The sequence below is a fragment of the Pogona vitticeps genome, chromosome 11 (assembly GCF_051106095.1).
Source record: "Pogona vitticeps strain Pit_001003342236 chromosome 11, PviZW2.1, whole genome shotgun sequence".
Lineage (NCBI taxonomy): Eukaryota > Metazoa > Chordata > Lepidosauria > Squamata > Agamidae > Pogona > Pogona vitticeps.
Window position 1 is genome coordinate 4,035,931 of NC_135793.1, and position 26,686 is coordinate 4,062,616.

Genomic DNA, 26,686 nt, shown 5'->3' on the forward strand with positions numbered 1-26,686 from the left:
TGGGATTTCAGCTCTCAATCAGTTCAGCAGCCCAGTGGCAAACGGCACTGCCCTAGATGGGCAGAGGGCTAGTAGGACAAAGCAGCTTCCGCTGTTCTTCTTGTGATCTGCTTTTCTCCCTAACCTCAAGGTCTCAGTTGCTCTGTTGAAGTCAAGAGTGCCTCAAAGCATGGCTGTAGGACCGACTATCTATCCTCGCCTTGTCACCATCATGGTGCTACCAGGTAGATCTGGTGTTTTAATGCACTTCCTTTTTAGCAAAGAAATGGAGAACGTCCAATTTTGGTAAATGTTTATGTGGTATTAACAAAAGAATCAATGTCTTATCCTTTTCCCCTCCCCTTCATGCTCATATACATGCAAAATGCAACATCACTGATCACACCGAGGCGTGAAGGCAAGGATATACAGTAGGACTCCCTTATCTGTGGGATCAGTATCTGCTGATTCACTTTTCCACCCCCCAATAAAACATTTAAAGAAAAATCCTAGAAATATATATTTCTACAGCTGAAGTGACCAGAACGGGTCACTATGCAATGCATAGCATTCGTGATTAAAAGAGCATTCGTTAAAATTGTGGGTTTTGGCATCTGCATATGGGGGGGGGGCTTGGAGCTGATCCCTTGCTGATACGGAGGTCCTACTGTATTCTTACTCTTTGGTTAAAAAAAAAAAAAAAAGAAGGTACACTTGTAAAATGACAGCAACAAAAGTACACTCATGTCAGTGTGAGGACTTGGCCAAAGCACAATAGCATCATAAGCAGATTTGGAAAAAGAAGGTTCCAAGTCTTGGATAAATGCTTCATCCAGAATTATCTGCAACCAAAATAAAAACAGGGTGTGCTTTTGTTTTCCGCCCTGCTAATAGCCCTCATTCTTCAGATGGGACACGAGTCCTCCAAAGTACAAATTTGTGTCAGACTCCAGATAGAACTTAAGACCTACAAGACCAGCCTTTTCTATGATGTGGACACCCGCGCCATTCCTGGGTTCCAGCTAGGCACCCTGTGGAAACACTTGAGTTGTCTTTGGATTCTTCAGACAAAACTCAGATGGGACAAAAATTTTATAATTTACTCCCCTCTTTAGATTTCATCAATGCAAGCATGGATGGCCCCTTTTATTGGATCGCTAGAAAAGTAAATCAGTAGCAAGGTTTTGTGGATGAAATCCACGTCATTGGGCCAAGCGCACCACCTCCGTGGACGGTGCGGAAAAATTGTAGGCAAAAGTTCCAAAATGGTGGATCCATGTCTGTGAGGAGGATGGAGGTCTTCTGGAGGCTGAGCCTATGTGGTTTCTGCAGCAAAGCTTGGCAGTTTTAGACCCCTTTTGAGACCAAAAGGCTCAACGGAAAAACAAAACAAAAGCAGATACACACTTGTGTTGGTTTTCCAGTTCCTTCACTTTACAAATCTTTATAGATTCAAGCCACAGATAGAATGTGGTAGTTCATAAATGGCTCTGGACCAAATCAAGATGCGCTTAGAAGTCACAAATGGCCTAGAAATCAAATCTGATTCAAATGGGGTGGTGGTGGTTGTAAGCCTCCTTGGGACACACACGCAGTGAACTGCAGGTGTGATTACTGGATTGGGCTGAGGGTTAATGGGAAATGACACCTTGTGCCTCGCGCTGATGCATACGCAGATGTTTTGCTGTCCCCCCTCCCCAATAAAACGATGGGTATGTTAGTCCACTTGCTGGTCCCCCGTTTCCTGAGCCTCATTTCCGGCCATTTCCTCGGGGGTAGCGTATTCATTGGTCTCGTTGGAGTCTTTGCTTGGTGGAACCTGTGAAACTGGCCCACTTTCCTGGCTGGGCACCGCAGTGTACTCTGCATTCAGGGGCTGTTTCTGAGTCACGACCCTGTGGAAGGCAAAGTTAGGTTAGACCTTCGGATCATTACAATACATGCAGCAGGATACAAATACTGGCAAAGGAAACAATCAGATTAATGCAAAAGGTATTCAGCTTCTGGTTCTCAGATAGGAGGAGTGAGTAAGAGACGAACTAATTCTATCTACGTCCATCTGTTCATCCACCCATCCACTGATGGCAAGAAGAGAATGCGTAGTGATTGATTATTGATTTACATTTGGTATGTATGTAGTATGCGTTATCTGAAATAATAACGAACCCTTTGTTGTTTAATGCAGAGAGCTAATATTCCAATATCTACAAATATAAAATTAAACAATAACACCATATATAGATAACTATACTTCTTCAAAGGTGTATCGTCTTGCCATAGGAAGCACCTCATGTGAAACAGGTCTGTTTGGAAAATATTCCTCCAAAACTTACTGCATCTCCCTAGCTTTTTCTTCTCTCTTCTTTTTCATCTCCTTGGAGGCGAAAAACCAGACAACCCCTACGATCAGAGCAGCCGCCAGAATGGCTCCAATCAACGCTCCGATAATAACGCCAGCTTCAGAGTCTGCAAGAGGACAAAGCCGTGGGTCACTTTATATCAGAGAGCTAATAGGCAAAAGGCAGGGGAAAGCAACGTCTCTACGACCAGGAAGAGAGAGATGGCAATCTCGAGACCTTCTTAGGTGATGTCTAGGGATTGGATCTGCCCTCGGGACCCCACCCACTCCCTAGGGCAGCACCCCATTGCCAGATCTGCCACTCTTCCATACAGGTGGTGTGGAATCTCTTTTGAAAACACGGCATACGTGGGGACACACCTTGTTTTAAAGGGGAACGATGCGCCTGCTCCAAACCAGGCTAAGTGAACCCCAGACAGCTTGTTTGGGTCTGCGTTTCTTCCGTAACGTATTTCTCCATAACTGAAACCTATTTCACCCCTACGAAGAAAACTCACATTTGACGGTGAGGTCGATGTGACAGGTGCTGTTTCCAAGGAAGTTAGCTGCGGTGCACTGGTAATAGCCTTCTTCAAGCTTGGTCAGGTTGCCCATCACCAGGAGGCCGTTCTGGGGATCTGTAGCAAAAAGAGAGGTGGGGTGGGGGTGGAGTTTAGGCTGTGAAAAGCATGTTCAAAGGTCTCCTTGATCTCAGCATCACTGCTTACATCACAGAACAGGCTGAAATTAAGCCAATGGAGAATCAGAGCAGAGATGGGGAAAAGATTCTGCCCTGCAGTGGGCAGAGACCACTGGACATTCACCCCAAATGCAATGCCCAGCATCACCTTGACCACTGGTCCTTTTAGGGGGGAAAATAAAGGGCGGCCGCCCAGTGTCCATCAAAGCTCAGCAGAAGCTTGTTGCCAGCCGCGATGTGTCTCCCGCCCAGGTATGGACATTCACAGGAAGAGTGTGAATGATTAGCTATGCGCCAGTAGCGACAAAGATGGCTGAACTGTTGACACAGGAGTCCAGCGAAGAGAGCTGGCAAGTGTCCAGCCACAGTGAACTTTGGTGGCAGCTCTAGATGGGATGTTCCTACCCTGAGGTTTTCAACACTGGGACGTTGTCCCTCATTCACATGGCTTTGCCTATAGAACCTCCTAACCAAGGGCAGTGGTTTATTCACCCCACATGACCTGGCGTTCTCCTGGTACAAACTGGAGTGTTGATTGCATTTTTCAGATCTCCACTCCAAACCATCACATTTTGGACGCAAAAAGGATCCAGGGGGGGTGGGTAGGTGGTGGGATTTACTTACCGTAAGCTTCTGTCACCGGCTTCACTGTATCTCCAGATAACCTGGTCCAGTGGTAAGTAGGGTTGGGCAGCCCGACTTCAGAAAGGCAGGAGAGCGTGATGAGATGACCGAGTTCGATCTTCTGATTTTCTCGGAGGAAGCTGCACAAAGGCCTAGAAGGGGGTGCTGTAACGCAACGACAACAGGCAATGTCACGACAATGGCCACTGTGAAATCCCACTGCCTTTGGAATACCACTGCTTCTTTCAGTTGTGCCCTAACCCAACTTTGCTCCAAGAAGCAACCTGGCCACCCCCTCCACTTTCTTCTCCTCCTCACGACAGCCCTGTGAGGAAGGGGACAAGCCCTGACAACCATCCCAAGAGCCTCATGGCCAGTGGAGATGTTAAACCCTGGTCTCTCCAGTCCAAATTCGGAACTCCAACCACTGGTCCAGACAGCTATTCAATATATTCCTAAAAAAACCAGGCCAGCAAGCATGCAGTAGGGCACCTTTATCCACCGGATCTGCATCTATTGACTCACTTATTCACAGTCTGAAAATATTAAAATACTAAAAGAAAAACCCTAGAAATACATATTTCTAAAAATGACGTTTTAGGAGAACTGGCCTACAGAGGGATCCTGAGACCATGTATAGTGTTTGCTATTAAAATAGGGTTCACCCTAATCTGCATTTTTCAGCATCCGCAGGTGGGCTTGGAACCAATCCCCCACGGATACAGGGATCCTAATGTATCAAGAATAGAAAAAAGCAAAGAGGCAAGATGAAAAGATGTGTTCCTTATAGCACCCTATTGAACGTTCATATTCTTCCATTAGGCATTCCTTCTGGATCTGGGTTTGTTACAGGACGTCTCGCTTACGTCTATGGCTTGAACTGCTTTGCTTGTTTTAAGCAGATGCAGCAACAACTGTGCCTCATCCTGGCACAGCAATGATCCTACATGCATCCTTTACATCTTCACTCATTGGTTGCATTTGATGCATGTAACTAATGGCGTTCTTTACATCTCACCTGGTTCCTTGCGCATGAGTTACACCTTGCTTTGGCTACTGGAATACGCTCTGTGTGGGGCTAGTCTTGAAGACCAACTGGAAGGTTCAGCTGCAGCAGCAAAATGCTACCTCCAAAATCTCTGTTGGGGACCAGGCCACCCGATATCTTCCAGATCCATCCAGATCAGCCTGGATCAGCTTGGGGAATTGCCTGATTCTGAAGCACACGGCTAGTGAGGAGTAAGGAACCTGGTGCTGGTGGAAAGCAATATTTTGTGCCTCCTCCCGAGTGTCTCAGCTCAAAACGGACCCATTTTTCTTGGGAGGCAGAGACAGCGAGCCTTAATATAGCCAGCTGGACCTGATTCGCTATTGACTAAGGCCAAAGAAGGCTTGCATTTTTCCTTGGTTACCTTTCAAGCGTGTTCTAAGCAGGTCACCAAAACTTGAACAAGTGGCTCACCAGGAGGACTATGGGCACCTTCCAACATGCAATGATGTGAACATTCGAATCTCAAGCACTGCCATGTTTGTCGCAGGCTGCACTTGTTGACCCCCTTTTTTTTTTTTTGGACTATAAACCCCAGGGTCCAAAGCCAAGATGGCTGTTAGTCATGCCAACTAGCGACAGCTGGGCATTGTAGTCCTGAAAAAGTAACTTCTCCATGCTCTGAATTTAATAGGGGATCAGAAGTCGACAAGGAAGGGAAAAGAAGGACTAAATACCTAGTACATTGACGGATATTGATTTTTCAAAGGGGGGAACTGGATTTCCTTCTAAAGTTGTCTCCATAACTTCACAGGTATAAACACCTGTCTCCCAGGGCTGCATGTTGAAGATGGTGATTGACGCATTCCCTGTGCTGTTCGCGAATTCGATTCGACCCTTATATGCCGCAGAGGTGTATGGCCGTCCCTGATTGTAGATATAGATCTGGGGCATAAAACGTAACTTTAATCAGACTTTTCAATACATCATCATTAACATCATGATTCATTCATTCCCATATTTATAGCCATCTTTCTACAGAACAGTCTCCCCTGCAGTTTCACAAACAAAACGTCGTTTATCGTTTCCAAAATAAAACAGATTTCAGCCGACACCTTGCTGGGCCCCTGTAGGTGAGCCCCAAACCAGCGATTCACTTCGGTCGATCATCATAACACACTTATGAAAACTGATGGCACTGACTCACAGATTGTGGGAAATGGTTGGGTTTTGTTCGATTGCTTACTACGATTGCAAAGTTGGACTGTACGAAGTGCGTACACCGAAGACATAGCTTCGGTGCAAATTACTTGGAACGAACTCTCACCACCTTCAATGGGGAAGTAAGCCCTATTTATGCCAGTTGAAGCATTTTTCTCAGGAAAAGGATATCTTTGAAGCCTATCCCATTGGGAGTCTCTGATCTCATTGTGCCAGAATCCCCCCATATCAGTGTTGCACACATGTGCCTGATTTCCCTCTGTGGGTGCCGTCTTAGCTCCTGATGTTGGCTACCATCATGGCGTATTTCTACCTATCTCTTGCTCAACAGCTGCTGTTGTCCTTAAAGGCCTGGACAGCCTCTGGTATTTCTCATCCAAGACCCTCTAGTGTCCAATTCCAATATTGCATCTTCAAAATACAAAACTTTGAAAAAAAAAACCAAACACTTTCCTTGAAACTTAAGACCCGGAAGGGAATGACACAAAAACTGAGAAATTCCTGTCAAAATACCGTATTTTTCGCTCCATAAGACGCACCTCTCCGTAAGACGCACCAAATTTTTAGGAGAAGAAAACAGGAAACAATCTGTTTTCTTCGCTCCATAAGACGCACAGACTTTCCATCCCCGTTTAGTGGGGAAAAGTGAGTCTTATAGTGTGAAAAATACGGTACTTTTAAAACGCTTTACAATCCCCTTAAAAAGTAACGGTTGAAAGTAACTAGGAAAGAGCACTCCTTATACCCAAAGTGCCTCTATAAAGACTTGCACTATTTTTGAAATGTAATTCTGTTCACACCGTCATTACCCCAAAAGTAACTCATTACAGTTCACGACATTGCCTGTAACTCTTTACTTCCAAAGCTCCTGCAACCTTCTCTCTGTGTCCCCTAACATCCCCAACCCATTCTCAGTCACCAGAAGTATGATGATGACCATCATTGCCTTTGAAACCTTCACAGGAAAATAAAGAATCTTTTTCTCCCTTTTGGTTGCTCACCCTAATCTGACAGAAAAGGTTGAATTGGTTTCAGTTCTAGAATTATTAACCTCTGTCCTAGTGTAAAAATGTGATTCTATTTACTTTGCAGAGACGTTCAACCGTGAATTGTAAGAAACACTCAAGAAACCTAAGGCTGAAGTTGACTAATGCTTTTCGTCAATGTTATCTAGCTGCGTCTGTTGACCAAAGGCATACTACACCCTAAAACTACAAAAGGACTGTTAATTAATCCCTTTTGGAGCAGGAGGGGGCGTGGAAACCAAGAACTTACACAAAGATTAAGCAACTGAAAACTCTTGCTTAGAATCATGCTGTCTTTCTCTCCAGAAAATAATAACTGTATGCTGTCAAGTCAATTCTGACTTTGGGTGATTTTGTGTGTGTATACATATTGTACACACACACACACAAAACCATATATATATGGTTTTCCCAGTCCTCTGGAACATGATTTAAGGTGTTTTGGGGAGCATGAAATGGGAATTATCCATTCTTGGGGGAAAACAATGGAATCCATTCCAAAATATAAATCAAATAAGACCAGCATCAATATCAGCTAATAATGCCGCTTTTTAATTAGCACTGCTATGTCTTTTCTAATGTTCATACACCAAATAAAACACACTACATGTAAGATACAGGAGTGAAGAAAATCATACACTGTGACAAACGGTGGGGAGCACACCCACCAAATGCATCCTCTGGCTCAGACAGAAGCATTTCACGCGCCTATCCAGCATACAGCCTGCCTTTCCCAATGTGAGTTGTGAATTGGGATGGCCATGGACACATCATCCAGAAGACAAAGAAGAAGACGAAGAAGATGATGCAACACCAAAGAAGAAGAAAAACACAGCAAAAAGGGGATAATGGTTTGCATTGAAATTGCAAATGCCAGTTAATATGCATAGATAAAAATTGGAAAATAATATAATTGCAATAGAAATGCAATACATCACACAAACTGTGACCAGCTTGTGTGCTTGTTCATCTGCTCTCAAGGACTGAAATGTTTATTGCCAATTTAAGGTAATAATTCTGTTTAAATCCACATAAAATAGACAACTCTTCCAACACAAGATGCCTTCAATCAGAGACCTGTCCTGCCGCCTTTCAATGGAGGACTGCCTTCTGTAAAAAGCAGGAAACATTGACGGGATGAAATTTGCTTCTTCTTTGAAGCCTGGGTGCTTATGGATCTCTCAATCAAATGTCATTGAGACTGATCCGAGCTAGTCAACTCTATAGAAGAGACAGCTCTAGCAAACTGCTTGGCAGAACTGCAGTTAGAGGAGAATCATTGACATCAATGGCTTAGATCCATTTCTTAGGATAGACCCATGGAATCAGTGAAACATACGGAACTGTTGGCAGAAATCTCCATTGAGTCAGTAAGACTATCCCAGTCGGAACTGGCAATTGGATTTAAGGCATAGGCCCTATGACTGTGCGGCCAAGAGCTGATCAGCCCAGTGATATCTGGACAGCCACACCGATTCACCTCTCCTGAGCCAAGAGGGTACTTAAGCCTGGATTAACGAGATATTAGAACACCAACACGACAATAAAAATTACCAGCGTCAAGCAAAAACCTGAACAGGTCCTCGCTCTAGTTTTGTCAGGGAAAAAAGTGACGATGAAGATGGGGGTTATCAAACAAGCCAACTGAACAAATATTCATTTTGTTGCAACATTAAAGGGACTCTGAGCCTGAAATCAAACTATTGATCAAAGTCAGGAAAAGTACAGCTGCACTACAGCTCCCATTGTCCACAGCTAGCACGGCGTCGCAAAAGGAGAAGATCCAATTCATTGTGCCTGCCAGCCAAAGTGGCCAAGGTTGACGAGCACTGTGTTGGCCAACCCCAAAGTGGTCAGTTTCTCTTAAGCAATCAGAGACCTTTCTATTTATCTCAGTAAAGAGGTTTCACTCAACCCAGTTTATGGGGAACAGAGTTAATACAGCAGGACCCCTGTATCTGCAGAATCAATATCCACTGATCCACTTATCTATGACCTGAAAATATAGACAATATTTTAAAAAATCCTAGAAATGTATATTTCTAAAGATGAAGTTAACAGAACTGGTCACTAGTGGGAGCCAGAGCTATGCAATGTATAATGTTTGCTACTAAAATAGTGTTTACTGTAATCCACGTTCTTTAGTATCTGCAGGAGGGGCTTAGTTACAAGGGCCCTACTGTACTTAAGTAAATTCAGGTATATTAAGAATCTAGCTGTCCTACTGACATCTCCGTAAACTGACCAGCATATGAAGTCAGACACAGAGGTAGAAAAACATTGTCCCTGATGGCCCTAAAACTGATCTGTAGTTTTTTCACTGTACACATGTCACAATAACATCTCTTTGCACCAGTCTATCCTTCCTTAATGGATTTTTGGAGCCACTAAAAAGACGACAGAAGCCGTGGGAAAATGTGAGAGGGCTACAAAGAGCCCGCAGTGACACCTGATTTAGATCATCATGTGAAACAGCCTGGCTGTACAATAAAAAGCTAATTGCAAAGCACTCTGGGTCGTGATGTGCAATTTTTAGGCAGGAAGGAGGGGGGGCTAAAAACATGTCAAATCTTTTATTGCACAACGGGGAACGGCAAAAGCTTGCTTGGAGGTCCAGGAACGCATTGACAGAAGGAAAACAATATGATCACATTTTCTTGTAAATGATGTGTTCTTACCTGGCTTTCCCGGCTACATCTTCCCCGTGCATCGGTCATGTACACCATCTTTTGGCAATGACTGATGGGCCTGTCATTCATAGAGTGGCACGGGGAGGGCTGCATTTGAGTAGAAATGTGCGGGTCTCAGAGCTGAATGTGACTTTGAGCTTTTGCACAAAACACAACACAGGCTCTACCCATGCAGCTCTAAATATCAGCCAGAGAGTTTATGTGCTGTCAAGCCGGAGCCGCTGATAGCGACCCCAGTAGGGCTCTCCAGGTATGTGAGATATTTAAGGAGTGTCTTTTTCAGTTCCACTTTGCCAGCGAGTTTCCATGGCCAAGTGGGGATTCGAACCCTGTTCTCCAGAATAATTCTATCCACTACAGTTGTGCCCCGCTTAAAGATTACCCTGCATTACAACGAATCCGCTTTACAACGATGATTTTGCGGTCGCAAAACAATGGTCTAAATGGGGGAATTTCGCTTAGCAATGATCGGTTCCCTGCTTCGGGAACCGATTTTCGCTTTACGACGATCAAAAACAGTTGATCGTCGGGTTTTCAAAATGGCTGCTGGGTGCTTAAAATGGCTCCCCACTGTGCAGGCACCGAAATGGCCAGCATATGGAGGATCTTCGCTGGACTGTGTGTTTTCAGCCCACTGGAACGCATTGAACGGTTTTCAATGCGTTTCAATGGGCTTTTTAATTTCGCTTTACAATGTTTTCGCTTAACAATGATTTTCCTGGAGCGGATTATCATCGTTAAGCGAGGCACCACTGTACACCAGACATTGGGTCCCAGCCATAAATTAGTTGGTGAAATATTTGTATGTGAACGAGTTGTATATTGGTTTGCCCTGATGCTCTTCTGAGGTCCAAATTTTGAAGCTCTTTCCTCTCAGGAAAAGAAATTCAAATTTCAGGGCTGCCCGCAAATTCGGAGCTACGTTTTCCCCTTTCTCTGTTTGTTACCAGTATCTGTTTCAAATCTTGTTGGGATTTGACTGAAGTCTGAATTTTGGGAGAGTAAAAAAAAAAGAGAGAAATGGAACCAAATGCAGACATTTCAGACTCTTCAACCCTGAGGCACAGAGTTTTACAACACAGGCATAGTAACAAAAATAAAAACAAAACCCGAAAAACCCTAAAATATCACTTACTCTGAATGAAATATATATTGCATAAGAATTTCATGCCACAAAATTTCCCCAATTTCCACCCCATTTCACTGGATCTCCCATCAAAAAAGAACAACCATGTAAAAGCCCTCTCCCCGTTATTTCACTCTGTTTGACTTTCCCTTCTTTTTCTACCTGGTAACATTTCTTCCCCCTGTGCTTTCTAATTTTATTTTATTTTTAAATTTTTCATTGTCACTTTTGTGCTCAGGAACAAAAGCAGTAACATTTTTTTTACAAAAAAGTTGAGCAGCCAGGAACAGCTGCTATCCTCACCTTCTCCCTGTCTATTTCATCCCCACCTCCCTTCTCTCCTTTGTTTAAATTTCACCCTTCTCAAACCTTCACGGTTTGGCTTAATTTTTAAGAAGTTTTTATTTTATTTTACTTTTGCACTATGGTGCAAAAAATGGTAAGATTTCTTTAAAAATAAATAAAATAAAAGCAGAACGTGGGAACAGTTGATATCTGCTCCTCTTCCCCAAAATCTAAACAGGAAGGGCAACTGGCTCAGATGGAAAACAACCTCGGGGATAAACAAATGTTCTTTATGACTTCAGGTAGTCCTGCTTCTAATTGCAAAGCCTTCTATCTCATCCATTTCTGCCTTCAAATAGCGCCCACTTTATCCAATGCACACATTTGGCTGTGATCATTCTCTGCCAGGGGAGATTCAGGCTGTGAATGCTTTCTATGTTCTTCATTATTGTCATCTAGCAATCAAGACTAAGTCTTAATTACTAAAGGAAGTACCTAAGGCTCTGGCATAAATTAGACCCTGGTAAAAACATAAGAGGAACTTTTAAATAGTCACCTGACAAATGTAAGCACATGTGTGTGTGTTACATGCCATCAAGTCGCTCATGTATGGTGACCTTCATATGATTTTCAAGGTTTTTTGCAATAAGGAGTGGTCTGCCATTGCTATCCCCGGTAGGTTTTCATGGCCAAGAAGTAATTTGAACCCAGGTCTTCTGAGTCCTAGCCCAACACTGTTATTCTACCACATCACACTGGGTTGGAAGTGTAGCACTCTGGCAATCCAGAGATGGAAACCTGCCTTAAGTCAGAATATTTGACCATCTAACCCAGTGTTGTCTGTACTGTGTCTGAAAACAGCAATCCCAAGACTCGGGCAGCATTTCCCCCTCCATGCACTAACCAATCCTTCTAGCAAATGTTGGAGCTGTGTGCAAAATAGGCCATCTTTCAGACTAGAGAATGCAGGCAGCGTGTTAGTAACACGATCCCCTCTGAGCTTCTTGCTTAACCAATCAGAGTTATGAAAGAAGCTTGTGTTTACCTCCTGCCGACCAATCGCAAAATGCAGGAGACTAACCTGCAAGCTCCAGAAGGTGAGAAAAGCCCATGATCTGCAGAGTGGACAGCTTTCCCCACTTAAAGAATTCCCACTTGGGCGCTTGCTATCGGTAGTGTACCGCTGGCTCTCTAAGCTGCGACCCTTTCCATGGAGGGCACGAGGCAAAGCGAAACCCAATGGCATGAGGCAGAACAAGGCCACAGTATGTTTTCATACAGGAAACAAAAGCTTTCCACCCATAGGCACAAAAAGAGGAGTTCACTTATCCAGTCTCCTTCCCTGCCATCACAACACCCATGCTCCTTTTTGTCCCTCACCAAGCTGGACACCTGACTTGGGGGAGAAGGAGGATATGGGGAACAGGTCCCCATTTTTGGCACCACGGGAGCCCAGTCTGGCCATCCTGTTTCAAAACATGAATAGGATTCAAGTGCGCCACTGATTAGACAGAAATATATAGATTTACTTTGAGTGTGCAGCTGATGACCACATTTCTCAGGTACTCATTTGCTGGCCCATTTGTTGATGAAATGTTTTAATAGGTAAGATGTCCAGGCACCTATCAGTAAGTTCAAATATATAAAACTAAACACATATTTCAAAACAAAATCATGGCACCCTATTGCAATATAGCAGCTGATGGAATTAATGTTTTCCGTCTCTTCAGAGGGCACTACATATCAGGTTTTGTTTGGCTTTGAAGCTCCATGAAGATCTTCCAACCAACAGCAATTGATTTGGAAGGAACGTCATGGTGGCCCAACCCAATCGAAAGGAATATACACAATTGTCCTCTTCACACTTGAAAACAGAACTTGGAAAATTCTTTTGAAGATGAATGAACTTATTGAATCCATCCAAAACTGAGCAGTAGAAGGGTGATGTCTTAAGGCACAGAGCATCATCCAAGGTATGTTCAGATGGTTTCAGCATGCCATATTCATTTGTCTTAAAACTAAATTTCTAAGCTGTGCTCGAAATCTCCTTTGCATCACTGGACATCCATAAAAAAAACCCTTGAAAAGTACATTATTATAATACTTGGGAAACATTTCAAAGCAATCTAAACCATGCCGTCAAATAATGATTCAATAGATTAAAAGACAAATAAAATAAGATTATTCCTTACTGAACTAAGATTTTTGTATTTGACACTGTAAAAAGACCACTGAATGATCAAGTCGTTTACGGAGACCGGCATGTTATACATGCAGGGAATAGAGACGGTCCCACCGACGGTCGTGTTCAGAATTTGGCGTGATGCAGTGACGACCGCACAACTCACAGGACCTGTGGGGAAACACAGCTGATCAGAAAAAGAATCCTTATTGAGTGTGACACGCTAGGGAACAAAGACAGAGGTGGGGAACCTCAGAACCTGAGGAGGAATCTGGCCCTCACAAAACTCCAACCCAACCCTCTCCGTTGCTTTAGAAGGCCTTGCCGACAACACCACCTTTTATCGGCGTCTTCCTCTTTCTCAAAAGTTAGACCATTTCTCCTAAGACTTAGTTACTGACCACATTGAGATAAAAGATACAGTTTGGAATTTTGCGGGGAGGACTGTTTCCACCTTATCACTAGAATGTCAGCCCTGGGAAGCCTCTGAAATGAAATTTGAACTGAAACGGGTTTCCTGGCCTTAAATTAAGAGGCTTCTCTTATGCACTTGTAACCACACAAATATTTGTTGGATTATTTGCTATTAAAGATATTTCCAGATAAATGCTGGGAACTGTCGCTATTAAAGATATTTCCAGATAAATGCTGGGAACTGTCGACTCAAAAAGAAAGGACCACCAGAGTTATCCATAGCCATGTAGGATACTCAGTGAACAATGAAGGTGAACGAAAAAGAAGTCAGCAAACAAACAATATCTATAAAGAAGTAACCCAATATACATCTACTATAAAAATATCAAACAGACTTAAAAACCCACCCATTTGCTATGCACAGCTTAAGAAAACTTAGAGCTTGTATGTAAAAAATGTAACATAAACTTTACTAAACATACAAGACTATATATATATTTTGTTCTATTTTACCAGCAACCTCTTTTTGGGGTGTGTACCACTGATGACAACGAAGCAGGGGGATAAGCATATTTTGCAATGACAGCTCCTCCTTCTCTCAATAGCAGGGAAAGAGAAAGTTTAAAAACTGTGGCTGTGTCTAATTTTTGTAGGGACAAGCCCGTTGAGATTCCGTGGGATTTTGTTCACACAAGGATAGCTCACTTTTCGGACTGCTTGTGGGTCCGGTCTAGTGTGAGCTGGTTCCTGGTGATCACACGGCATACAAGGACTGGTGCTCCACTCCGACCCCAATGTGTGCCCAAAGCTGGGTCTTTTTGGTCCAACAGCAAGGCTAACTACTTTTGGAAGCCAAGGTGGAGCGATTCTCCAATGAATAGAAGCGTTAGTTTAAGGGATATGGATCAGACGCATCCCTTCTTTGCCATATGACCGCACTCTCAATTCCAAATAAAGACAGCCTGGATCAGGATGAAGCCAAGTCTGTTTCTTCTTCTTCTTCTGTCCCATGTACCTTCTTTGCCTTCCTCTTCGCCAAGCGTCAGATTTCATCGCCATGATCACCGTACAATAAAATAGATTTAAGCAGTCTGCGTGAATGGAGCACTGTCAGGTGGAAGCTAGACCTGTGCCCCTTAGCAAGATTTTTTTAAGAAAAATTAATTTAAAAAGTCATCATTGTTATTAAAATTAAAAATTAATTTTTAAAAACGTTCCTTTCTTCTTTGGATTGTAAACCGCCTAGTGCTTGGCACTTAGTAAAGTGGTATATAAACATTTTGAATAAATCAATAATCAATCTGCCACAATATGTTGATTTAATTTACATATGCATACATCACCAACAGGTTTCTAGTCAATAATTAAAAAACCAATCAATATAACTATGCGTTACAGTTATAACTCAAGGTGATTACTTGACCAAGGGTATTCGTGATGAAATATGTGTGTTTACTCTTCAGGAAAAGCAAGTCTCAATGGCCCACAGGTTTTCAAAACTCCTCTATGGTGTTTCCGATCCAGATCCCATATTTATGTATGTATCTTAAGACTCAGCTGCGTTTCATTTTCAAAAATCTCTAAGTGGTTTGCGATCAAAACAAATGCAAGAAAACAGCAGCGAAAAGTAATAAATCATCACCGGCAGACAGATCAATGCTTCAAAAATTGACCATTTCTCTCTCATTAAAACACACTGTCTCTGGGTATCTTTCAATTCTTTGAATTCCCCAGTTCTTAGACAAAATCCTTAAAGTTTAAATATACATTACACATTGATTAAAATACATATCCATCTGGGACTTGTAAATATACTGAAATATCTGGAGCTAATATCATGCTCTCCGTTTTTGCTTTATCCCAAAACATAGCATTCAGGTCTGCTACAGTTAAAAAATGCAAACAAGGAAGAACAGGAGAAATCCAGCATTCATTTCAGCTATTATAGGGTATGAGCCTTACCTGTCATTGCTGCTAGAATTACAATAATTACTGTCCTCAGCATCATTGCCTATGTTTCCCTGTGCCTGAAGAGAAAGCAGCGCAGAAGACGGGGTTGCCTGAAAAAGCAAATCTCCACTGAGGAGCTAAAGCAGCACCAATCCTTAGTTAGTTACACCTATTAGCCACTTGTTAGCAAGACAACAGTGGCTTTTCTCCCACGACTTTATCAGATGCATAAGACTGCTCTCAGGGCAGCCGGGCAGTTTGTCCAGCTGAAATCATTCCATGGGGTGTGTACTGTTGAAATATTTGTTAATTATAAACCCAGCGATCCCAAGATGCATATACAGCAAGATGGAGGACACGTTTCTGCCATTGCTATTCCAGGCCAGTTCAATTTCAGTTGAGAAGCAGGCTACACTTTTTCTCATACCAATTCCAGTGGGTGTCCCACCACTAACAAAACCTGATTTTTAAAACTCTATATACACTCAGACCCCACATGGTTCCTAAATGATTTTTATCTGATGGGCAAAACGCTCCTCACACATTATCTGATGGTTAGAACAGGGCTAAACCCCAGTGTCAGTTCTAACTAGAATAAACCCATTGAATTAAATTGAGGCTGATTAAATTGATGCAAAGATGAACTGTGTATGAACATCAAAACAGGATACTGGCTGGCCCCTGTTGCTTTCTATACAGGAAAATGTTCTTCTTTGTGAATTGGCGCTGAGCGTTTTCTAGTTTGACTTTCTCATGAGGAGTAGAGAAAGCATTCTTGAACCTTTAACAAGCAACGATTTTACAAGAGGCCACCCAAAGATGTACAAAATGGCAGGCAAATATCCGAGAGCTCTGTACCTCTGGATCTGGAAACATTTTACGAGTATCAGCAAAAGAAGAGAGAGGCTGACCTTCACATTGAAGTTATTCAGTCTGAATGGGCAAAGTCAGGAACAGGCCATGTTCCAAGCAGAAGGAGCATCGTGCCCCAAAGCAATGCAGCGAGGGCACCTCCTCCCCCTTGGTCAAAACGCAGGCCACCGATGGTTGGAGTCTCAAGAGAGGCTGGAGGACAGACCACCAAATGAAATGAATCAGACTGCATTATCACGGTTGATACCTAGGATGGTTGAGATGAACTAATATATAATCTTGGATCCCCCCATTTTTGAACATATAATTCGGACTCAAGTCCAGCCTCAGACATTCAGATATCTTGGTGGGTAGAAAGCAAAAGTAAAAAAGAAAAGTACCAAGAGTTTGTTTTGGTCCGTAGGCATATAGCAAGGCTGGTAAATGGAGGACCGTTTCTCCTACTGTCCTGATACTCACATGCACGAGGGGTGTGAGCAAGCACATCCCTAGTGGGTGTTCCCATCACTAGGAGTCAGACAGGAAAGTAAGTAAGTAAGTAAGTAAGTAAGTAAGTAAGTAAGTAAGTAAGTAAGTAAGTAAGTAAGTAAGTAAGTAAAGTGGCTACAAACAAGTAAAGGGAAGCTAATGGCAATAGATCTCTAGTGGTTTAAGGGAAGTGAAGGCGAAAAGGTTCATGTATCAGTAACAAGTTACATGCCATCAAGTCAATTCCAATTTAGGATGACCCTTGTCAGGTTTTTCTAGGTAGAAAATACTCAGAAGCTGTTTCCCATTCCTTTCTTCTCAGATGCATTGTATTTTCCCGGGATGCATGGTGGAGAATCAAACTCCCAACCTCAACTAACTACTTAACCCCTTGAGCTATGAGCTATTACGGCCAGCAATTTTGTCAGGAGACAGACATTAATCTTCCTTGGGTGGCAAAAACCCACCCCAGAATAGTCCCATTAAGTTTTCCAAATTACACAAGTACAATTAACTGTATAGTGGCTCAAGGGGGGGGGAGAGGCATTTAAAAAAAAGTTTCGATAGCTGTTACAAACAGGCAGGTCCCTCAAGCATTGGTGATTCTTAATTTGCTTATTGTTGCTTTGGGGGCAAGCCATGGGGGGGGTCAGATTTTGTTGATGGAGGTCCAAGGGAACTGCTGGACAGTTCCGTGGTTTAGGTCTCTGGTTGAGGATTCAGAGTTCGGGAGTTCAGTTCCCCACTGTGCCTCTTTGACCGGGGGGGGGGGGGCGAAGGAGATTGGTCCCTCTGTTCCATCAGGTCCATTCTATCTCTGTAGTTCTAAGATGATTGATGATGAAGAAGATTGATGAAAACAACAAATGGAAAAAGAGCTCAAAAAAAAAAATCTCCCCACCCAAACTGAAAGGACAGGTATTAAAATTGCAAATGAGTCTGAATTTAAGGAAGGGTTGGTGTTCCCCACCTTTACTGTTTCCTAAGCAATTTACTGAAAACATTCTTTGTCATGCCGAAATCATTGCTTTCTAAATCAGAGGGCTATAGCCAATTTTAACTCCAAATAATGTTGACCTATGGAAATCAAGGGGAAAAACCCAAGTAACAACTGACAAGTCTGTTCCATTTCCTTGGTTCTACCTGGCTTGAGAGTTTGACTCTCTCTATTCTTCCTCCCCAGGCTCGCTCTGGCACTTCATGCTGGGTCTCTACAGGAAACAGAGAAAGCATGGAACTGGTGGCATGGAAACCCTTATCTTCTTAAGATAGAAAGGGTGGAAAATAGAAAGGGCCAGTGCCAGGCACTGCATGTTAACAGATAGCCTGAGTCAATGCTCCGCAAATTAAGAGCCCAGTACCAAATCGCCTGCAGGCTTTAAACAAATGTAGTTTCAATCACAATCACTCCATCGGAAATCACAGATACAGTATTTAAACTCACAGAAAAGCAGCAGCCTTCTAAACTATCTCTACACAGATCTATGCACGGAAAATATATTTTCACGGAAGTTTCTAGTGTCACTTTTGGGGAAAATGTTGTAGATATTTGCTGTGCCGGCAGCTGTGAGATCATCCCCCACAAAGCAGTTCTGCTAGTGCGTGGGGCTTCAGCCCATTCCAAACCCATTAAAGGTGGCATAGCTTTCAATCTGGATTGCACCGCTCGTCTGTACATCTGCCTTTCCCCTTCTTCTCACTCACAAAATCTGCAAAACTTTGAACAGCTAGGAGGCAATTCCCCCATAGCACCTCATCCCTTCCTACTCTCTCTCTGTTTCTGTCATTATTATTACCTGTCTGATTGCGTGCGCATGACAGGCAGGCGGGCGGACAAGGACATGTAACCCCGGCATATGTATGTATCCTCTTAGTATGCACAAGAAACATTTGCCTCAGAGGTAGATTTAAGGGTGAGCCCAGGGACATCAGTATGTAATCATAAAATCGCAGAATCAACTTTTACTTGTGCTAGGTTAATGGAAAATCACCTGCTTTTAGAAAACTAAATTCACCAGTCTACCTCCCCCTTTGTAAAATGAGTACATCTTCTAGCTGCCTTCAATAACTAAGATGGATGATGTGCCGTCAAGTCAAATCTGACTTATGACAACCCTTTTCAGAGCTTTCAATGTAGAGAATACACAGAAGTGATTTTTAGAATCCTTTCTTCTGGGGTCATCCTGGGACTGTGCAGCTTGCCCAAAGCTACACAGGCTGGCTCTTTCTCCCAGGAGGCACAGAAGGGAATCGAACTCCCAACTTCCAGCTTCGCAACCAGAGACCTAATTCAGGGAGCTATCTAGCCAGCCTTCTATAACAGGCCAAAAGAATCATCCCTTTTACAAATACTGGATCTGTATGCTACGTGCAGCCATGTTCCTGTATGTTTTGTGACTTGCTGTGTTGTCTGTGAATAAGTGTGTGGCTTGAGTTCTTGTTCCCACGTGTATTTCCAGTTTCTGCTGTGTGCTTCTGGCATTTTATACTAGCCAGGGTTACAGGAGGTTAGTTGACAACAATGCCCTCGTATATTTTGTGGGAGGCGAACATTCTTCATCTTTTCAGTGAGTCCGCCACTAGGAGGAAGGATGATTAATGCATTGGCTGGGGTTCTCTACAAATTCTTCACTAACAGATGTGAAATGCCATGTAGAAAAGATCTGCCGAGGCTGCTTTGGGTGGGATATTGGGTTGGACGGGTGTCTCATGCCGAAAAAGACAGGGTTGTATTTTCGGCTTTGCATGAGTAGGAGTGACCTATGAATGGGCCTTTCAGCTCGGTCAAGGCTGACTCACAGTCTGCTAACAGGGTGTTTCTGTTGTCTGGGCCGTTCCCATTTTCTGCCCTATCTTTAGATAAGGGCCCACTCACTGCAAAAATATGTGAGGGTCATTGTTGACCAACTGAACCTCAAGCGAAAGAGCACCCAAATCTGTCCATGCAGTAACTAGAAAATGTGTGGTGACTGAGGGGAGAGTAAGCATAGACGGTGTGGTTTGAAAGCTGTCTCCTTTGTTCTTTAAATATTGTGGGTTTCACAAATAAGAGAGGCTTCTCTCCCTAGGATTCAGTGTACGGGAGTTGACTGAGTGCCAGGCTAGGACAAAGCTGACATCATTCCAAATGTCCATTCTGCCTGAAGCTCACGAGATGGTCTGTCTCAGATCTTTACCAACATTTCGGCAGCATTGTTGTGAGGAGAAAAATGGGATGGCAAAGAGCAACGTTGACAGTAGTAAAGGAAGACTCGACAAATAGTCCTGTGCTCAGTCCAGTCTGTGGCACTGGGAGGGGGAATTCTATGTCGGAAGAACTTGGAGAAGTTACTTTCTTGGAGCACAAAAAAGAGCTGTGCTGGAGAGTACTGGTAGTTCAAACAGGAATGTCCCCAAATTCTGCCATCTTGTCCGCTCCGGAGCAGCAGCAATACAGTACATTTTTCAGGCAGTTTGGGTCCAAACCACAGAGCGAGAGGAAGTTTTTTGGATTCGAACCTGCAGACCACGAGCTCCAGGCTGGGCCTACCTGGCAGGAGTGGCTAGTACAGACAAGAAAGCTTTTGTAGAACAGTCACCATATTCAAGTTGTTCCTTGGCTGCTCTGTCTCTTGAGACAGAGAACAAATTGGATCCTGTGTATTTGATTCTTCAGGAATGTCAAGGCACACAGCTTATGTTCTTCCGCTCCGTGTCTAGTACAGACAAGGTCGCCCAAAATGAAAACTTCTATCCCGGTGGCGGCAGCAATAGCTCCTTTGCGGGGAAGAAAGCTGTTGTAGAACAGTCACCATAGTAGGCATTTCTGATGAAAGTGATGAAAGAGGGGACATTAGATGCCAAACAACAGTTAAATGAAGTTGCACAAACTTCAGAACCGACTTTATTGGGCATGACACCAGGTAACATAGATGGGATAAAGAGTCATCCAGTGACCTATGCAGCTTCCAAAATTAAAAAGCATTATGTTACTGAAACAAGATAAACTTATTGGGAAAATATGGGAAGTGACAAAAATGGATATCCTGTCAGATGGGCTGAAAGAATGTTCAATTCAAAAGAAAACTGAACGACGGGATGTATTGTATAAATGGCTGCAGTTACTAGATAGTGTTGGAGTAACGTAGAATTAAACTAAAATTAAATTATAAGATGAAAGCAGGAGGGTAATCAAATTGTGAAAAAGCAAAAAGTTGATTTGTTATTGTAATATGAATTGATTGGATGATTGTATACTCAGCGTTCTCCTATCCCCCTAACCCTTTAACCTATTCCCTATTCCCCCTTACTTTTTGTATACCCTGCCCTGTTCTTAAATAAATATTCAAAAAAATGAAGAAAAAAACACCATAGTAAGCATTTCCTTTGATATCTGTGTAACATAAATTATCCACCTAATATTACCATCCTTTTGTCTAGTTCAGCACGAAGTACATGTTCTTGTTTCTGTTTGTATTTCTGTATAACATTGAAAAGCAGGGTGAGGCTGCTAATTTCCCTAAAATAAAAGAATTTCTTTTGAAACTTGGTGCATCTGATTTGATGTCTGGCAGGCAGAAAACAGTCCCACTGCTTGCATCAGTTTAAGTTATTCATAGTAGAAGTGATTGTGATTTGCAGTCCCTCTGAGCCCTTAAAAACGTGTTCTCTTTTCTTCTCATCTCAACCTCCCTGAAGATCATCCCACAGAGAAGCCACAGCTGCTGATGCCAACCGAGGTTTCACCTTCGTGGGTAAGGAAGGGACAGGCGTTTTCCCTCCCGTTCCAACGCTTGCTTGCTGCAGAGAAGGCCAACCCGGGGTTCACTTCTCCTTATTTCATTCCCAGAATTCGTTGATGGTGGAGCCGCCCACTAGTCGCAGGAGCAGCCTGGGGGTCTACGTGGAAACCTGCCCTCCAGCCTGGAAAGGTACAGTCTTTTCTGAGCACAGGGATGTCCGTGGTGCCGGCCAAAATCACACCCCGCCTTGTCCTCGCTGTCTGGAGCTAAGGCCATGGCCAGGATGGTCCGGAAATGGTGGGCCACGGATGGGAGGTCGGGTTGACTCTCTGGTCTGCTCCCAGCTTTTTGGGCAAGAGCTGGAGCCTGGATTGAAGGAGGAGTTGCAGGAGCCCTGGTTTCATCCCGTGGGGCTACAGTGCCTTCCCTTCTCATCCTTCCTGTCCTTTTCTCACAGCATCCACAGCGAATTCGAGCCACCAACTGAAGCCCAGAGCAGTCCAGTGTGGACTCCTGTATCTGAGGTAAGCAGGACGTTTCCTCTCCCAGTGGGACGTTCCCTTTACTCCCCCCCCCCCCGCAATTCCACAACCTGCTCCAGGATGGCTCATATCCAGAGGGAAATCCTAGCAGGGTCACCTTTGGGGGCTAAAGAGAGAGTTGGGCGTCAGGGTGAGCGCCGGCCGTTCCCGCTCATTCCTCTTGATTTTTCAGGTGTCTGCAGATATTGAAGTCCTTGGCGTCAAAAAGTTCAATCTCGAGGACTCTCTGGAGGAGCTCCTTCAAAATCTGGAAAGGTACTCTCTCCTCAGCTCAAGAACAGGGATGGGAATAAGGAAGGATGGCCGGTTTGGGCCCCTTCGACCTCCCCAGACGTCCCCCGAACCTCAGCGTTCGGGCAAGAACTGGGGTGTCTGGGAAAAGCCCAGCGGTTTGTGCCCCCCCACGCTCCGTCCCTGGCGCTCGGTCCACCTTCGGCACAGCTAGGATATGTCTATGCACAGGAGGAGGAAGTGGAGTTCCTGGCTTCAGGGAGAGTCTACCTTGGACCTGTGGCTTGGACCCTTACTGACGGGGCCAGGCTGGCCATGGCTGGCCTGCAGGTGGTCCTCTCTGGCAGGGGTTCCCCTTTAAGATGTCCTCTTCTAATCCGCCGTCTGGTTCCTTTCTGCTAGATTCCTGGAAGCGTCCTTGAAGTCAGAGGAACCTGCACATCTTTGGGTGTGTTGCCATATTTTTTCCCCAATTTAAGAAAAGGCACAGCAGTGCCAGCCTGTAAGGAATGACGTCTGAGCTGAGCGCCAAAGAGGCAGAGGGAGGCCACCCACCCCATGCCTCACACTTTTTTCTTCTTCTAGCCCAGGTCCCCTTGGCCTCCGGCTACCCTGCGGTGGGGGAGACGTGGGAGAACCTTCCAGCAGGTAAGCCGGCCGTCTCTCCAGCCGCTCTTCCTCTGCCTTTTCCGCCTTGCCCGTCCTCCTCTTATTTTCAGGGGAATATTGTGCAAGCCACCCCCCTCCACATTTGTGCTAGAACACTATTTTTTTTTTTGGTAAGGACCAACTCTGGACAGTACTCAAAATGGAACCGAGGCCCTTTTGCCACAATCAAGGTGGCTAACACGTGGGCTGCCAAGGTTTTGAAAGACACCATAGAGAAGCAAAGGACGGACTCAACCCAGGTCCCTTCCCGCAGGGAGAATCCAGTCCCAATCCACATTGCTCCTAAGCAGCAGAAAATGGGGAGGGAGAGGACACAAGGGTTGGGGTAGTCTCCATGGTCTGCTGGGGGCTTTCGTGGAGCACCTCTGGAAACAGGAGCCATCGCTATTTGCACGGACCCTGGTTTCATCCCGTGGGGCCCTTAAGCCTTCAGTTTCTCATCTGTTCTCTCTTCTTCTCCTCTCAGTGTCTCTGTGGAGGAAGAAGAGCCTCAGGAGGAAAAGGAGCAGGAGGTAGAGGCAGGCTTGAGACCTTCAGCCTCCCTGGTAAGGGAAGAAAGGATGCTCTCATCTCCCCATGGGACGTCTCCCTTCCCTCTCACTTTACAGCTTGCTGCAGAAGGGCCGGCCCTGTGGTTCGGGTGGAGGGCTCAGAGTCAGGACACCCCTGAACGCTGTAGGTGCAATCGGGTCCGGATTCATGGCTCCTGGACTGGAAGGTTTGGGGAGCCAAGATGGGTCCACAGAGAGGGACCGGCTTCCTGGGTCTTCTCCTTCTCAATGTTGCTGCTATCCAACCCTGCAGGATTCTTGAGCCTCCTTCGAGTAGGAAACGTTGAGATGGAGGAAAGAAACCGGGGAGTGGGTGGTCTGGCTGTTGGAAACATGTCTCTTGGGGGGAAAGGAAAGCCCTTTCACCTCATTCACATGGCTTCTTCCACCCCATTTGCCCCCATCACCCTTACACTCACTCTAAATCTAGACCAAAATCTCGGGATGCCTAAAGGAAGAAGCACCCCTTCTTTTAAACAGAGAGGCGACTTTCTGCAGAGCGAATTTAGAATTTGGGTCACCATTTGGAGAAAAGAAACTGGGGGGGGGGGGTCGGGGGCTTAAGGATGAATGTCAGCGGATCCTGTTCATTCTTCTTTCTAATTTACAGGGTTTGATTCACACTTTGGACCGGGAAGTCCCAGTGTATGAGCTCAAGAGGTAAGACCTGCAAGAGAAAGACATGATGCCCTCAGAAACCCCGTGGGGCTCTGAAGTCTTCGCTTTCTCATCTGTTTTCTTCTCCTCTCAGCATCTCTGTGGAGGAAGTTCAGGAGCCTCAGGAGGAAAAGGAGCAGGAGGAAGAGCCAGACGTGAGACCTTCAGCCTCCCTGGTAAGGGAAGAAAGGATGCTCTCATCTCCCCATGGGACGTCTCCCTTCCCTCTCACTTCACAGCTTGCTGCAGAAGGGCTGGCGTTGTGGTTCGGGTGGTGGGCTCAGAGTCAGGGCACCCGAGAGAGAGGGACCAGCTTCCTGGGGCTTCTCCTTCTCAATGTTGCTGCCATCCAACCCTGCAGGATTCCTGAGCCTCCTTCGAGTAGGAAACATTGAGATGGAGGAGAGAAATTGGGGAGTGGGTGGTCTGGCCATGGGAAACGGGGCTCTTGGGGGCAAATGAACGTGGCTCTACCACTCCTATGACACAAATGGGTACAACGCTTTCTGCCTTCCCACACAGCAGCTCCATGGGTGCCCCCCCCAATGGGGACTCCTTTGTTTCATGTCAAGTACTATAATCTAAGAAAACCATCTCTTCTGTCCCCATGTCCCATAAAACTAGTCATGGCAATAAGCCCCATAGAAAGTTTGCTGCTAAATATTTACCTTTCTTCAAAAACTAGTATAGCCATTGATAATCAGTGGACAACACTGCGCCTCGTGGTGCAGGTCGGTAAAATGAGTACCCAGCTCGCGGGGGGGGGGCAATGTGTAGCCTGCATAATTAACTTGTAAATCGCCCAGAGAGTGCTTGAAGCAGCACGCTTTGCTTTGCTTTTAATATTTCCTTTGCTTTGCTTTTAATATTTCCTAGATCTTCAGAGCAGTCACCTGCAAGCTATCATAATCGGGGGGGGGGAGCGACTTTAAGGCAAGGATGGGCTTAGATGACAGCAAGCTGCTCCTCTCCAAGTACTGGAATTATACCTTTCTTTACTATAGGGTCATAGGACAAAGGCATCAGTAGATCAGGAGCCAAACTGATGAACATGGTTTAGACTGTTATCATGTCATGGGTATTTACCTCCACTTAAAATAAGTTATATTGTACGTATAGAGGTTTCAGAGGAGGATGTTGACAAGCTTGTGGGGAGCTGGGTATACTGTATGTATCTCTATGCAGTGGTCTTGTTCAGAGATTCTTCTACTTTGGAAATCTGCCTTTAAGGAAATGGGGATCTTTGAGCTAACTGTCCAAGCGTCCCTAGGATAGCCCCCCTGTCCCTATTTATAGACAGTAATAGTGATTTAAATCATAGGGATTTGATTATATTTAGTGTCTTGCTACTAGACTGTATCTCCAAACTGGAAAACTGGTAGGAATCTTTGCTTAATAATAATAATTGTTGGCCATCAAGTCCATTCTGACTGATGATGACCCTTTTTAGGGTTTTCTAGGTACAGAGTACTCAGAAATGGTTTGCCATTCCCTTCTTCTGGGAGCATCCTGGGACTGTGCAGCTGGCCCAAGGCCACCCAAAACACCTGGTGGTCATGGCCTTCTCTACCACAGAAATATGTCATGTATTCCTATTTTAATAATATAAAGACTGCTGTCAGCCTGGTAAAAAATTAAGAAATGTAACTTCTTTGGAGGATAAGCAGCCTGGACTGTTGAGGTGTAATTTATCTAATCATTTAAGCTGGGGGGGGGGGAGTGTTCTCTGCACAAAATGTCTTGTTTCCAGCTCTCGCCATTGTGGTAAAAATAAAAAATAAAAAGCATTTCCACATGAAAGAGAGTGTGGGAATGACAGATCCCCCCGAATCCATCAGCCAAACCAGCATAAGGAGTACAGATATACCCAATCTTGTTATTCAAATGGGGAAATCTTCATTTTTCTGGGCAAAATGTTGTGTTTCTCACTGAAACTGACTTGGAGCATTTGCCATTTCAGTTACAGGAATACAACGTTGGTTTTTTTTTTTTTTAACTTTTAAATATTGTCCTTTTAGTGATGTAAGCCACCTGAGTCTCGACGTAAAATATTTGAAATCAATAAATACATGCATAATGGAGAGCTGAAAACAGTTTCTTGAGGGGAAGAATTCTCAAGAATGGCAGTTGGTCTTTATGAATGTTGCCAGTGTCTCAGCATGTGGTTTTTTTTTTTAAACTTTATGTATCTCTAGAGGGCAAATAAATAAATATGTCATGTTTAGCCCAACATTGTTTATAGGACTAAATAAATAAATAAGCAAACAAATGTGTCATATTTCTTCTAAAACTGTTAAACATGTCTGGGTGAATAAAAGAAAGCCAAAAAATAAACTAAGAAATAGAGGACAATTAAAATAAAAATTATAAAAGAGTTGTAGAAAGTACCAGAAACAAAACTGCTAGTATCACAGAGCCATGAACATAAAGCCATGGTGGGCATTATCAAGAG

The 26,686-nt window shown here is 44.2% G+C and overlaps 2 protein-coding genes across 3 annotated transcripts; one reads left to right on the top strand and one right to left on the bottom strand.

The window, feature by feature from the left end:
* Window positions 1-280: 280 nt before the first annotated feature.
* On the bottom strand, window positions 281-20,380 carry VSIG1 (V-set and immunoglobulin domain containing 1). Of its 2 annotated transcripts, XM_020784306.3 has the most exons (7): window positions 15,535-20,380; window positions 13,169-13,329; window positions 5,367-5,574; window positions 3,642-3,806; window positions 2,836-2,955; window positions 2,313-2,445; window positions 281-1,874 (listed from the first exon to the last, which is right to left on the bottom strand). In XM_020784306.3, the coding sequence occupies exons 1-7, from the start codon at window positions 15,578-15,580 to the stop codon at window positions 1,697-1,699; spliced, it is 1,011 nt and encodes a 336-aa protein (XP_020639965.3). In that variant the 5' UTR covers window positions 15,581-20,380; the 3' UTR covers window positions 281-1,696. The 2 variants fall into 2 exon arrangements, with proteins under 2 accessions (XP_020639965.3, XP_020639966.3); XM_020784307.3 differs by lacking the exons at window positions 13,169-13,329; window positions 15,535-20,380 and adding an exon at window positions 9,554-13,048.
* Window positions 20,381-21,700: 1,320 nt separating this feature from the next.
* Window positions 21,701-26,503, top strand: LOC140702272 (uncharacterized). Its single transcript, XM_078380820.1, has 8 exons — window positions 21,701-21,773; window positions 21,942-22,108; window positions 22,299-22,381; window positions 22,943-23,005; window positions 23,493-23,571; window positions 24,188-24,237; window positions 24,329-24,410; window positions 25,111-26,503. Exons 1-8 carry the CDS (start codon window positions 21,701-21,703, stop codon window positions 25,141-25,143), a joined length of 630 nt encoding a protein of 209 aa, XP_078236946.1. The 3' UTR covers window positions 25,144-26,503.
* Window positions 26,504-26,686: the final 183 nt, after the last annotated feature.